At 39.2% G+C, this 13,515-nt stretch overlaps 1 protein-coding gene across 6 annotated transcripts in view; it reads right to left on the bottom strand.

Annotated features, from left to right (window-relative positions):
* The window catches only part of FAM53A (family with sequence similarity 53 member A), a 101,968-nt gene that overhangs the window by 13,422 nt on the left and 75,031 nt on the right, over positions 1-13,515 (bottom strand). For 5 of the 6 annotated variants that reach the window (XM_034771565.1, XM_034771569.1, XM_034771567.1 and 2 more), the window contains exon 5: positions 11,384-11,491. The exons of the other annotated variant lie outside the window; for it this stretch is intronic. In XM_034771565.1, coding sequence (XP_034627456.1) covers positions 11,384-11,491 — 108 coding nt within the window. The remainder of the gene's footprint in view (positions 1-11,383; positions 11,492-13,515) is intronic. 6 annotated transcript variants of the gene reach the window in all.

The raw sequence follows: 13,515 nt of genomic DNA, 5'->3' as shown, positions 1-13,515 counted from the left end.
TTGAACTGCACTCATTACTGACAGATGTCAACCTCACCTACATTATTAGGTTGTGTTGGTATTCTATTATAACCAGCATTTTAAGGGGTTTTATAATTAGGCCATAAAATTCACTCCCAGCTGTGGGGGGGGGGGGGGGGAGGAGAGAGGAGAGAGGAGGTCTCAGTCTGGAAGCAATTTCATCCCCTTTACTTATTATTATTTACACAAAAAAGAAAATTAGATTTATATATTCTTGATATATAAGCATTAAAAAGCAAAGATGCTAGGAATATTTTGCTCACTTTAACTTAAAAAAGTACGTCTTACAATGAATTCTTATCGGGTGTTAATCCAAACTACAGGTGCACCAGGGCCATTGATTATTTCCAGAAGACAGTTAAACTGAGCAAATTACATTTGTATGCGTAAAGGAAAAAAATGCCCAATAGTCATGTCTAGTATCTTCGCTATATCTAGCGTCTATAAACTAAAATACAATAGCTGTTATATCTAATATTAATGCTTTCTGACAAGGGCTGTTTTGAGACAACTTGGTTAACATGAAGCCACAAAGACTGGCGTTTCAGTATCAGGTCAACCTGTTCTTTTTAAAGAAGTTTAGAACAACATTGTTTGGAAATATCCTTTCTTGGTTCAGAAGTCACAGGGTGCTGAGGGCGCTTGGCACCTCACAGAGAGGGGTGTTTGGATACAGATTCCCTGGACAAGGTTCACAAATCAAGGCAAGTGGTCATTTATCCTTTGTGTTAGACAAATGGATACCATACTTGTTCATGGTGGGCGGGGAAAAGGAGGAAGGCAGGCAGGCTCTACAATAAAGATCCTGCCTGTTTTGAGTGAACATTAGAATTCCTATGGCATTTCTCTTAACAAGAGTTTGTCTCAGTTCCCTACTGAAGTGCGGGGTGCTGTGCACCAGCTGTCCAACTCCATGATTCCTCCCTCTGGATTGTAAAGCACTCTCGGAGCCTTTGGATGAACGGTTTTATGTAAAATGATAAATATATCACATATTTCATGTTTTTAAAAGGCTGTAAATAGTCCATGCTTCCTACCAACTTTCATGCATTACTATTGGAAATGTCTTTACATTCTTTTATTGTGGAAAACAATGTAACATGAAAGAATATTTTACTGATTTCATCATTAGCCTAACAAACAAAAGGAAACAAAATTTTATTAGTAAAAGCAAACTTATTTAAAAGTAGGAAGTAAGTCACATATTTGAAAGCCAGTTTTCCACCACACCAGTTTGCAACATATGACTGCAAACAGAATTTTCTACCAATCACCCTCAGAAATATAAATAGCTCATTCTGTTTATTCTCAAATACTTTGATATATCTGATTAAGGCCAATGCCAATGCTTAGAGAGTTATTTTTTGAAATAACTAGGTTACTTTCAAATAGTAAAATTTGACTATATCAATGGGTTACATTTATTTAAAAGGAGTCGGTTTTATTAGTGTAAAAAAGTGTTTTTCAGGTTTGTACATTTTGAAGAAAAGGAATGTATAATCATGAATAAACCAGTATTTCCCAGTCTAAAAATCCAGTGGATGAAATCAAAATGTAATAAAGGCAACTGGCATACTCAGCTTAATTTAGCCCATCTTCCAGTACATTTGAGACATCTGTTTACCTATGTGCCAGTATCTGTGTACAACAGAAAATGGTTTGTGCAATGCAAGTCTAGCAGAAAGACAGACTAAGTGACAGTTAAACTGATTCAGCTGAGGTATTTCCCTACAGGAAATATTTTTATAATCACTCCAGGCTTTGCAAAGCTTGCGTTTTATTTTTTTGCACTTTCCGAAGACATTGCTCAGACAGTGACTTCAGTCAAAAACAAGTAAAGTACACCTCCTACAGTACAGTTTTACACTGAATACCTTCTAATGTATAAAAAAGACAACCTGATTTCAAAATGAAAAAAGCTCTTTCATTCTAGAACTAAATAACTGCAACACCACACCTCACCCAATACTTCATTCATAAACTGCAGAATTATTTAAAGAATTCCACTGAATTATTAACTGAATAAGTGGTACAATTAACTCATTTCTCTTGAATTTCTAAGGATCTTAATACTTGACCTTCATTCTGGCCAAATTACTTTTAGAAATCAGAAAGTGGTTTTCCACATTAATGATGGAAACTTGCTGAATAACTTCTTTACATCCCAGACTCTGAGGGGGGGGGGGGGGGGAAAAAAAAAAAAAAAACCTAATTCTCTCTGCCACCTCCTTAGCCCCAGATGGACTGAACCAGGACCATCAGCATAGCCCTTTGGGTACAAGCTTGGAAACCAACAGAAAATCTCATAGCTGGCATATTGTACCACGATTCTTAACTTGATACTCAATAGTTATATTATAATATTAAGGATCAACAACAGGTTTGGCATGAACTTGTGTATCACTGACTAATTTAAAAAGCCCACAGCTGCCTGCAAGCTTACATGGGAGTTTATGGATAGCCCCTTTTCACATAAGGTCAGATGCAGCTGGTCTGGTCCTCATTAGCTATTTCAACAATGAATTCTTACTTGTACTTAAGCAACTTGCCAAAGAGGAACAGTAAATCTGCATCGGATATTAAACTTCATCCTCTTATGAGCACACTTCCAGAACAAAGTACTGTAAGTTTAAGTACTGCTTTTCAGGGCTGGCAGAGGGCTACGTGGTGTTGAACACTTATGAGAAGGCCAGCTATCTGTAAGACATTTGTTATACAAGTGACATTTGTAAAAGGAAAAACAGTATCCTTAATGAGATTTCCTTTCCTTGCCGTCCCCAGATCATACACTATTGGGCTGTCCTTTGCAGTCAGAGCACAGGGAGGCCCGCAACACAGAGGCTTCACTTCATTAAATGCCATTTTGGGCCTAATTTCACATTGTGATCCACTCTGCTGATGCAAAGAAAGCAAAGCGCCAGATGCTCTCTGTGCCTGCCACCTCAGTAGTGCTTCATTCACGATTGCAAAAAACTTCAAGCCCCCATTCAAAACTAAGTACCCCCAGCCTGGTCTCTCCTGTCAGAGGACAAAGTGCTGGCTTGTCTTCAGCTCACTTTTGATGCTTGATTATCATCTCCTAGCCTGGCCTTCCGCTATCTCCTTTTCTTCTTCCCAAGCCTGCTGGAATTTGAACTTTAAATGGATGTCCTCCCTGGTAACAATAGATAAAAAGGGGGCCTTTGATTGTTCATGCGTTGCTGAAAAGAAAGACCCGAGCTTCATCCTGGCTGCAACCTAGCAGGATCTCATCAAGCACAGCTCCCATTCCATTCCAATGGGACGCTTTAGCCTGTAGCTACTCATTCAAGCTCACCGTGTCTATGTTTCCATTCAAAAAGGATGAATTCTTCAGGTTTCCCATTAAGAAATTAAATGTTGATCCTGTGAATGAAGGGCAACACCAAGCCTGGAAAGCAGCCAAAAGGCTTTAACAACACTCAGTAGTTTGGAGTTAATTCAGGACTTACTGATTTTCAGCAGGATTTATAGTTGCATTATTTTTAAAGAAAAAAAATTACATAATCATGTTTGGGGCTTGGTAATAAACTATTTTTGGCGCCTGGTAATAAACTATTTTTGGCGCCATCTGTTTTTCTAGTTGCTTGTTCCCCAGTTAGTAGAATTTACTTTTATATGGCTCCTTATGACTGACCTACTTAACTTGCTCCAGTTACCAGAACTGAGAGCAAGGTGCAGGTTTGCATCGCATATTCTGTGGATAGCTATCAAATCTTTCCCAATCACCTTTTCGAAAATACCACTTAAAAGAAAAGCAGACTGGAGATCATTCTGAGTTGGTGCAAACCGGACTGTCTTCAGTTAAAAAAAATCTGCACAAGTTTGTAAGTAACAACGGGCAATACATTTCATACAAAGAATGTTACTATCTGGAAAGTAATAAATGCTCATTAACTGCGTTAAACCATCTGAAAAATGTTTACTCCTGGCAGTGTTTTTCTGGGAGATAGTTGCCAAGTTTCAACCTCATTAAACCCATAGATATTTTGTAACAAGTACATTCTGTCAGGCCACACTACTGTTATAGAGAGGGAAATGGAAAGTGGAAGCAACTGCTGCAGGCAACTCGCCCCAGCAGAGATGAGATGGTTCAAACAGCAGCTGCCACCCAGGCAAGAGCCCCCCCCAAACCCACCAAATTAACTCTTCAAATTCACATTTATATTCTGCTCTTAGCGTGGGACACAACACTGGTGGCCTCCTCAGCATGACAAGAGGGATAAGAGTGAAGGGGTTACTGATTTCTCGAATTCTGATTCAAGTAATGCTTTGGATACTTGCATACTGATTAAGTTCTCAGAAACACATTGAGTAGGAGCATATGACGCATCCAAGTTTCCTTTTTAACCAAAATAGCAGCAAAAATATTTAAAGGCTTTGCTCTTAATTATGTCAGATTTAAAAAATTCTACTTAAAGCGAGGGAGAAAAAATGTTGTTAGTATTGAACAAATGTTCTTCTTACCCTTTGTGTGGGGCAGCAGTGTTAAAGGTTATCAGGTTTACTGGACTTGCAGCATAGCTATGGGTGATGTTCCTAGAAAATAGGGGTTATGCTGCAAAAGCAAAGAAATGATCGCTATTATGCAATATTTAACTCACTTATGTACTTGGAACACATGATATAATCACATGTATGGCCAAGTGCATGCACACACGATCTCTTTAGTAAACTCTAGACCTATAAATAAAATTCTACGGATTTCAAACCAACTCTTCAAGCAATCCATATTATTGAAATCAAATTCAATTGGTCCTGACAGTTGGGTTTTAGTCGCTTTCTGGAAGACAGCACAACTAGCATACATTGAGTGAACTTGGGGGGGGGGGGGAAGAAAAAGTTTAAACACTCCAACAGGAATAAGTTTTGTATGTCACTTAATAGCCAATTAAAGGTATACCTGGCAACCACAATTTTTTTTTTTTTTTTTTTTAGTAAAACTCAGCAATTGGCAACATGAATTATAACTCCCAAAGGCTGCTGCATGATCTGCACATGCATTTACAGAATGTGAATTACTGAAGAATGTGATGGCTGATGAAGGTTCTTGCCTGCAACCAGAGGGTTTGAGACTCACTGCTTTTATTAGCAAATTGTGTTATAGTTTCCAAACTTCAAGTGGCTGAGGAAACTTTACCTCCAACTTTCTGCCCAACACACCTAACCCCTGTAATCTGGTGTAACCACACACTTATTTATGGATTTTTAAGGACACTCACAGATTACTACAGGAACATGCCCCATCAGGGAAAAGTGGAGGAAACAAGCTAACAAATACAGCAGAACCTCAGAGTTACGAACACCTCAGGAATGGAGGTTGTTTGTGACTTTGAAATGTTCATAACTCTGAACAAAACGTTATGGTTGCTCTTTCAAAAGTTTACACCTGAATATTGACTTAATACAGTGTTGAAACTTTACTATGCAGAAGAAAAAAATGCTTCTTTTAACCATCTTAATTTAAATGCAACAAGCAGAGAAACAGTTTCTTTATCTTGTCAAATATTTTTTTAATGTTTTCCTTTTTTTTTTTTTTAGTAGTTTACATTTAACACAGTACTGTATTGTATTCGCTTTTTTGGTCTCGGCTGCTGCCGGATTGCATACTTCTGGTTCCCAATGAGGTGTATAGTTGACTGGTCAGTTCGTAACTCTGGTGTTCATAAGTGAGGTTCTACTGTACCTGTGCCATAAAGCTTGAGAGTGTTTTGAAGTAGACAGGACTACTCGGACACAGAAGAACTGTAGGTTCCCAGAAAGCAATTGGGAAAAGGTGACTACGAGAAAAAGCCCAAATGAAACTCAATAAAGGAGCTAGCTGACCTCTGACTGGCTGGCAGGCAGCCAGCTGACCCTTGTACAGGGCTAAAATACCTGGTTCGGAACAGATGGCCAGTGGAAAGGAAAGCCTGTCTGAAGGAAAGGCATTCTGAGATTGAGGGCCTGACTCCTATATCCAGACTTTAGTAAGGCTGGAACTCTGGTATAAAGAAAGTCAGAAAAAGAAGTCTGTGCAAATAGCACTCAAGTGTGATTTTGGTTTGGTTTTTTTGTGGGGGCAAAAGGAGGGGAGTAGAGGAGAATAGACAGTATTCTACGGAAACAATCTGATCTACACATCAAGCACTGTGAACCATTTTCAGCCAATACCCATGAAACAGTAACTACTGTGTCAAAACGGCCCAAGTTCTGCTACGGCTACACAACCTTGCACATTGCCTTTCATCCCAAAAGATAATGAAGTGCTTCACAAAAGCTACATACATGTATCTTTCCATCCTGCAGTGGGAGTGTAGGTGCAGCACCCATAGGGGGGTACAAAGGAACGTTCAAAAGGGCACAGTGGGACTGGGGCCAGCCCCCATGGCAGGGCGGAGAGGGAGTACCACCCACCCACTTCACTTCCAGCTCTGCTCTAGCCCTGCCCCCAGCCGCGGTCCCAGCTCCACATCCATTCCCAGCCCCGCCTCCAGCCTTGGCCCCACTCCTGGTCCTAACCCTAGCCTCAATCCCCTTACCTCTGTCCACATCCCCCATGCCCAGCCCTGGGGTGGGGGAGGGGGTGCAGACAGAAGTAAGGGGAGGTGCAACACTGAAAAATTTGGGGACCACTGAATTAGAGGGAGGGGGCAAACCTTACACCGAGACATGAGGTCAGTGTCCACATAACAGGCAGAAGTTCTCTTTCTAAGGTCAAAAGACCCACTCAGTAGGAGTGCATGAAACTCAATCTTATTCTGCCAGTGTTCATCCTGTTGGGAGGTAAATCTTTGTAACAAGCAACTATGGGTACATCTACACTACAGGGGGGAGTCGATTTAAGATACGCAAATTCAGCTACGTGAATAGCGTAGCTGAATTCGACGTATCGCAGCCGACTTACCCCGCTGTGAGGACGGCGGCAAAACCTACTTCTGCGGCTTTCTGTCGGCGGCGCTTACTCCACCAGCGGAGGTGGGAGTAAGAGCGCCGATTCGGGGATCGATTGTCGCGTCCCAATGGGACGCGATAAATCGATCCCCGAGAGTTCAATTTCTACCCGCCGATTCAGGCGGGTAGTGTAGACCTAGCCTCTGAGTGGTGACTAGGGGAGGAGGGAGAGTGTAAAGTTATTATAGACTAGTTACTAGTACACTTATGAAGTCTAACTCTCACTAGCTACCTGACCAGGATAAATAACCTACCAAATTTATAAATTGCAGCTTGTTTTTTAGGTTTAAAAAAAAAATTATAGAAAGGACCAAATCACATGCACTTCTGTAACTATTACAACTATTTATCTTAGAAATCTTTTTAGCCAAAAATAGGATGTTTCATAATGCTCATTATCATGAACAATTGTTAATGCACTGTGACTATTTTCCCCCCGCTATACACTATAACAATATGCTGTTGGCAAAAACTATTTTACTGGGGGGGGGGGTTTGGAGGGGGGAGAGACAGACATGGGTCAGAAAAAGTGTGTAATTTAATTTTTGTAAACACATTCGTACCATCCTGGGATTAATTGTTAGACTGAGCATAACCAGACTTAGCCCCCTGCATCAAATTGGAGTTTAAAGTATGGTCACCTATTTTGATTTGTTCAGTGTTTAATAACTTCTCATTTGGATGTGTGTCAGCATTCATTAAAGCAGCAACTGATACTAGATGCTGGGAAATTGATAGTCATGATGTATGAACAGCTCCACAGTTAAGTGGGGATTTTAAGGCCTCTTCTACAATAATATTACTGTATTTTACACCTGCCATGTTCTTGATGTCTTACGTTAGAGACATTTTAGCAGCTTCATAGTTAAATTTGCATTTAGTTTCAGTCAAAGCAGGGTTAAAATCCCTTAGATGAAAATAAGATGCGCACATCAGTTATACCGCTTACTTTTAAGGTTTTACTTACACATAAGTTTAAGTGCAACAACAAAGCTAAGTTAGATCTAAATTTACACAAGTGTCAAACACAACTTAATTTTTACCCAAAACTATTTTATACCAGAGAACCAAATGAAATTGTTTTAAGTCTTCAGGTAAGCCTACGTGAGATCTCATTACCCTGCAGAGTTCTTGATTCCAGCCTCCACAGATTTAGGAACTCTTGCAAGGCAGTATGAATTTTGCAGGGACAGGGTGGTAGCTTGGTAGTAGCCCAGGCACACTGGGGAGATTAGTGTGTCTCTTCAGAGCACTGGAATCTATTGCGCTCCTTACAATTTTCTTGTTAAGCCACTTAAGCAAGAAGATAGTTTGCTTGTAGAAGCAAGAAATCTTAAACAGCTCAATAGTAACAAAAGAACTTGGGCTCAAGGAAGATGCTGCTACTTCTCTATGGAGTTTCCCAGCTGTACAGGAGGTATGTCTGGTGTTTATCAGAGGGAATGTGGGAAAGGGGCTTTCAATTCTGCTTTAAAACATCAAGGCACTTTGAGTGGCTCGGGAGATTCCAGGATTTAAAAATTAAAAATTCCACACTCCAGCAGAGGTCAGGTATCTTGTGCTCATTATATATTTGTTAAATTCTACTCCACCCACCACAAACCCTCCAAACCATGCCCATATGTAGTACCTTCCATCACTCCAATTCCAGACTTCTCTCGCCCTTTGACTCAAGAGTCGGGCACCACACAAAGTTGTCAGGTGCACAGTTTTATGCACAAACTATTATAAACTTAACATACACAACAAACTTTATGCACCCAGTGCATAAGGTGTGGGGTTCTAGTTTTAGGAGACTTGCGCGCGCGCACACAGGAAATTCCCACTTCAGCGCCATCAGGTCAGCTCCTATCATGAATGTAACATTACAGTTAAACCTAAGCTTTAAAAAATTTGGAAGGTGAGTTTTCAACCATAAGCTATATAAAAATTCTTAACTGGTGTTCTGGTTCAGACTTTGGGGTGTGTCAAAATTCCCCCCCTACTCATTACACATGCTAATATTAAACAATGCTAATAAATGCAAAGATAATGGAATATAGCTTTTTATACACAAAAGCTACCTTGGCTAATTATTTCCATAATTCTTGGTGTTTACGGTTGAGTTCTCTTTTTAAATTATAACCTTGATACACTACATTTAAAATATAATATCAGCCACTTGTGAAATCTTAAGTTTGTAGGATAATAAATAAGAATTTTTAATTTCTATTTAGACATGCTGTACAGTTGGATCAACACCAACAAGCACATCCTGATTTAAAAAAAGAATGGGGAAACTAGTTTACGCATAGACATATAAAACACGAGAGAAAAGTCTGTGAAGTAGCACAAGACGGTTAAGCCACAAGACACCTGTGACACCAATATTGTGATACTTTCCAAATATGTACCGAAGACCCCAATTTTCAGATTGTGCTACAGCTCTCCTAGAATAAGAGAGCTAAAAAAAATGGAAAAAAAAAATTCACTTTCTACCTCTACCCCAACCCCACCTAATCTAAAAAAAGTCTTAAACAGCTTCTACTCTTTTATAATGTAATTGGCACTAAAGAAAAATGGTACGTTTTTAAAAGGTTAAAACCTATGTTTTTCATGAAACAAAAAGGTCACAAATACTATTTTTATTTAACTTAGTGTCTAGTATTTCTTATCAATATTTCATGCCCTAGAGCTCTTGTCCTCTTACTGCAATGATCTTCCACCGTTACCATCAATAGGTGTCAAAGAAGGGTGGCAGGGTGCATAGTGATCAATGTAAAACAAGAAATTAACTTTGATATTCGTTTAATGAGAAATAGTTAAGGAAAAATAAAGCCGTGTACTAGATCAATGATCTAGAATAGAAAGTAACTGACTCTAAACGCTTTCCCAAAACTTGGCTACACTACAGAGACTATACTGGGTTAGCAATCCAGCAGAGCCCAGTAATACAGCTGCAACCTATACCACCTCCCTGAATGAAGTTAGCTATGGCAACAGAAGTTTGCTTCCATTGATAGTGGCATCTACGCTGGAGGTTGCGTCAGCACAGCTGTGTCAGTCCTGGGTATGTTTTTCAATTCCTGTCCCCTCCCTCCCCCGCACACACACCCCTTGACCGACATAGCTATGCTGATATAACTTTTCAGTGTAGACCCAGCCTAAGTCTTCTTTAGAGGAAAGAGAATGAACAAGTTATAGACAATTCTCAACTTCATTAAATTCTGTCCAAGTAAGGGCAGCATAATCCGGTCCCACAGCATAATCACCTCTGAATTTCTTTAGCCTACAGAGCTTAACACTTTTACGTCTTGTAGGAAAGAAAATTCACGTGAGAGAGAAGAGGAATTAGGTCAATTTTTACAGCTGTACTGAGTCAACAAGAAAGATGGGCTGAATTCTACAAAATAAACATTTAGCACAGATTCCAATGCTGTACAAATACTTAAACAGTATACTACTTGTATATCTTAAACAGACCAAGAGGGTTTTATTTCTTAAAAGTATTACAATTTACATATAAACGCCAAACAGGAATATAGTCATTTGGATACTGGAAGCAAAGCAAATCCCCAATAGTGGAAAAAATTAAGGGTTTGAAACCCTTCCAGGATCTCAGAGAACACTTTCAACTGTGCTTGCAATTCAAGAAATATACATTTCTGATTACTGTTTCTACTGGACCAGTATCATAATCACCATTTGTCATTATCAAAGCTTGCAGACATTAGAGAGTTTTGGAAACTAATTCCAAAGCTCCTGAAATGCTCTTCCACTTCTTGGATTCCAAAATTATGAGCGTTATTCAGCTATGCTGATACTGTACAGGTGGAATGAATGTTTGATTAAGTGCTTCTGAGGGTCTCTTGCACACTCCTACATTAGTATGTGTGACTCTTTCCTACACAACACATTCTTAAGGGATCAGGATTTCAACACCTCAACACAATTGGCAGTAATAAGAAACAACGAGCACCCAGCATACCCAAGTACTGGAAAAGCCTTAACTGAATTTATTTGCTTGCATAATTTTCAGTCAGACTCTTGGATACTGGAGACCAGAGAAAGGAGTGTTCAACATTTCTAGTCTTTCATTTCACTCCCTATCCCTCACCACATCTACTAGGGGTATATTGAATAGATCAATCCTTCTAGCCAATGACATGTCCTCCTTAATTTGTAGGATTTTAATCAAAGTGGTCCAAAGTAACATGTTCTGCACAAGCCCTTAGGAGGGAAGCTTTCCCTTTACCCCCCATTTTTCTTCTATCGGGGAGAACGGAGATAACTAAGTTTGTTTACATGGCCAAGCTGATCAGAATAGTTATTCCAGAATAGGCCCCCAGGTGGAGGCTCTTATTATAGAGTAAGAAAGTCCACACTGGGAACTGTTCCATAATAGCTACTGTGCTTTAAATTCACACCCTACCTTTTTATGGAATAACTTCTCCATGTAGACAAGCTCTAACTCATTCTTCCAAATTATATGTGGTGCCCCGTTAAGACTTGTCTGCTTAAAACAGGAGGTTGTCAAAGTCTGAATGTGAATAAGGGAAATGAAGAAAAAAAAAAAAGAAGAGGATTTAAGTCTTATTTAACCGTATTGCAAAATCTTCCATGAGAAAGAATGCTAATGCTGTTTTTAACAATCACAACTGAGGGAGTTTCCCTTTGAGAGAGAGGCTTGGTAGGTCTGAAGATACATAGAGCAAACCAACAAAAGGTACCTTGCATTTAATTAGATTCTGTTTAATTAATGTAAGTCTGGTTCAGAGGAGCTCAACAGCATCCCCCAGGTAGAATCAAGGATGCTTCAAGTCCAAGAGAGAGGGGGAGATAGGGACACAAGGGTGCAAAAGAGCAACACGAATTGCTTTTGCTTCACTAGGGTAAGAACTAGTATTGGCTTGGTATGTTTATTTTACAAAAAGGAATGGTCTGGTATATTTAGGTTTCTAGAACAAAATTCATGTGCACTGACAAAGGGATATAGCAATTTAAGTCCAGGCAACTTCCATCAGCAATTTAAATTACTGGTAGTTTTGAAAAGCCCCAACCTAATGAAAATTTGTAGTATTGAAATGTAGATTAAAATGTAAATTGAAATTAAAATTAAAAACAGACACTAATTCAGTTCAACTGTCCCATTTCAGTATCATTACTAGTACAGTATCTTATTTAACGTCTGCAAAATTGTTGGCAACGAACAAAAAAATATTAAAAATGAAGGCCTCAGTCCTTTTTTTAAATACAGCTAAACTGCTGCAGGTAGGAACCCAATTCCATCTCCTACAAGCTTAAAAAAATCTGCTCTATCTTTTCGATGCCAAAAAAGGAGACTTTAAAAAACCCTTTTAATGAATCTGAGATTCAAGGTACTATTGAGGGGACGCTTAGGCAAAGAGGCAAGTTTTACATTTCGCTCTGCATGTGGCAAGTTTAGTGGCCATGCTTTTTTCTTCTAGTAGCAAGTTCCAAATTCTTGGTCCACTCTAACAAAACCTTTTTGTAAGTGTCAGAATATTAGCATAGCAACTTTTAAAAAATGTTTAACGGGAGTTTATAGTGGAAAGTCTGACTTAACTGTAATAGCTATTGAGATTATAAAACCATACGTTTGAGGCAGTGTCAAAATCTTAGCTGTGAATAAAAAAATGTCTTCTGTATTGTTCAGTTTTACAATTAAAAAGCAAATGCCAGTTCCCTCAGTAAAATCAGGATGCAAACATAAGCACACTTCCAAACAAACCAAGACAACTGACACAGAACAATGACACTGAATAATACACTTTATATGTAAAATCATCTGTTCAGTTTAACTAACTAGAAATTAAATTTCAGCTCAGACTGCTTTGTATCACACTACAGAGAATTAAGAGTTGTGCCATTCAGGAGCTGTGTTTTGGTTTCAACTACACTGTTATGGTTACAGACTTTACATTCAAGGTCCCTGGTGTCTGATTATACTAACAGACATCTTGTTTCATTGGTGTTGGCTAATACAAATATTTACTAGAGCTATTTTGTTTTGATACATTAAAGATAGACTGGTAGACAGGTGAAGCCTGAGTATTCAGACTTCTTTCTGAAAGTAGGTAAACTACATAACAGCTGTTTGCATGGCACAGCAAACCTAAAAACTTAATTGTGTAGTCTCCAACACTTGAAACACTGCAAAGCAGCAGCAAGATGGACAAAGGATAGGGGGAAACCAAGGCAGAGAAGTTAACTGATTTGCTCAAGGTCAATGGCTGAGCTGGAAAGAGAACTCAATTTTTCTGACTCCCTAATCCATCATCCTAAAAGCAATATTTAGACAGACACATCCGGGTCATATTGTTTTAATTAATTGTATTACAGTGATGGCTATGGGCCCTGGCCAGGATCACGGCCCATGTGCTAGGCACTGTACAAACACAGACAGTCCTTGACCTGTAAGGCAGATTCCTCATAGCCTGATTTTAGAAATCTTCTGCCTGCTGCACCATGATTCACTGACCTCTCAAAAGAATTGTTCCTATGACAGAATGCATGTTTCCTGTAAGCTAACAGCAACGCTCT

The sequence above is a fragment of the Trachemys scripta genome, chromosome 5, assembly GCF_013100865.1.
Source record: "Trachemys scripta elegans isolate TJP31775 chromosome 5, CAS_Tse_1.0, whole genome shotgun sequence".
Classification (NCBI taxonomy): Eukaryota; Metazoa; Chordata; order Testudines; family Emydidae; genus Trachemys; species Trachemys scripta.
Note: the sequence above shows the minus strand (reverse complement) of the source record. Positions and strands in the feature narration are given on the sequence as shown.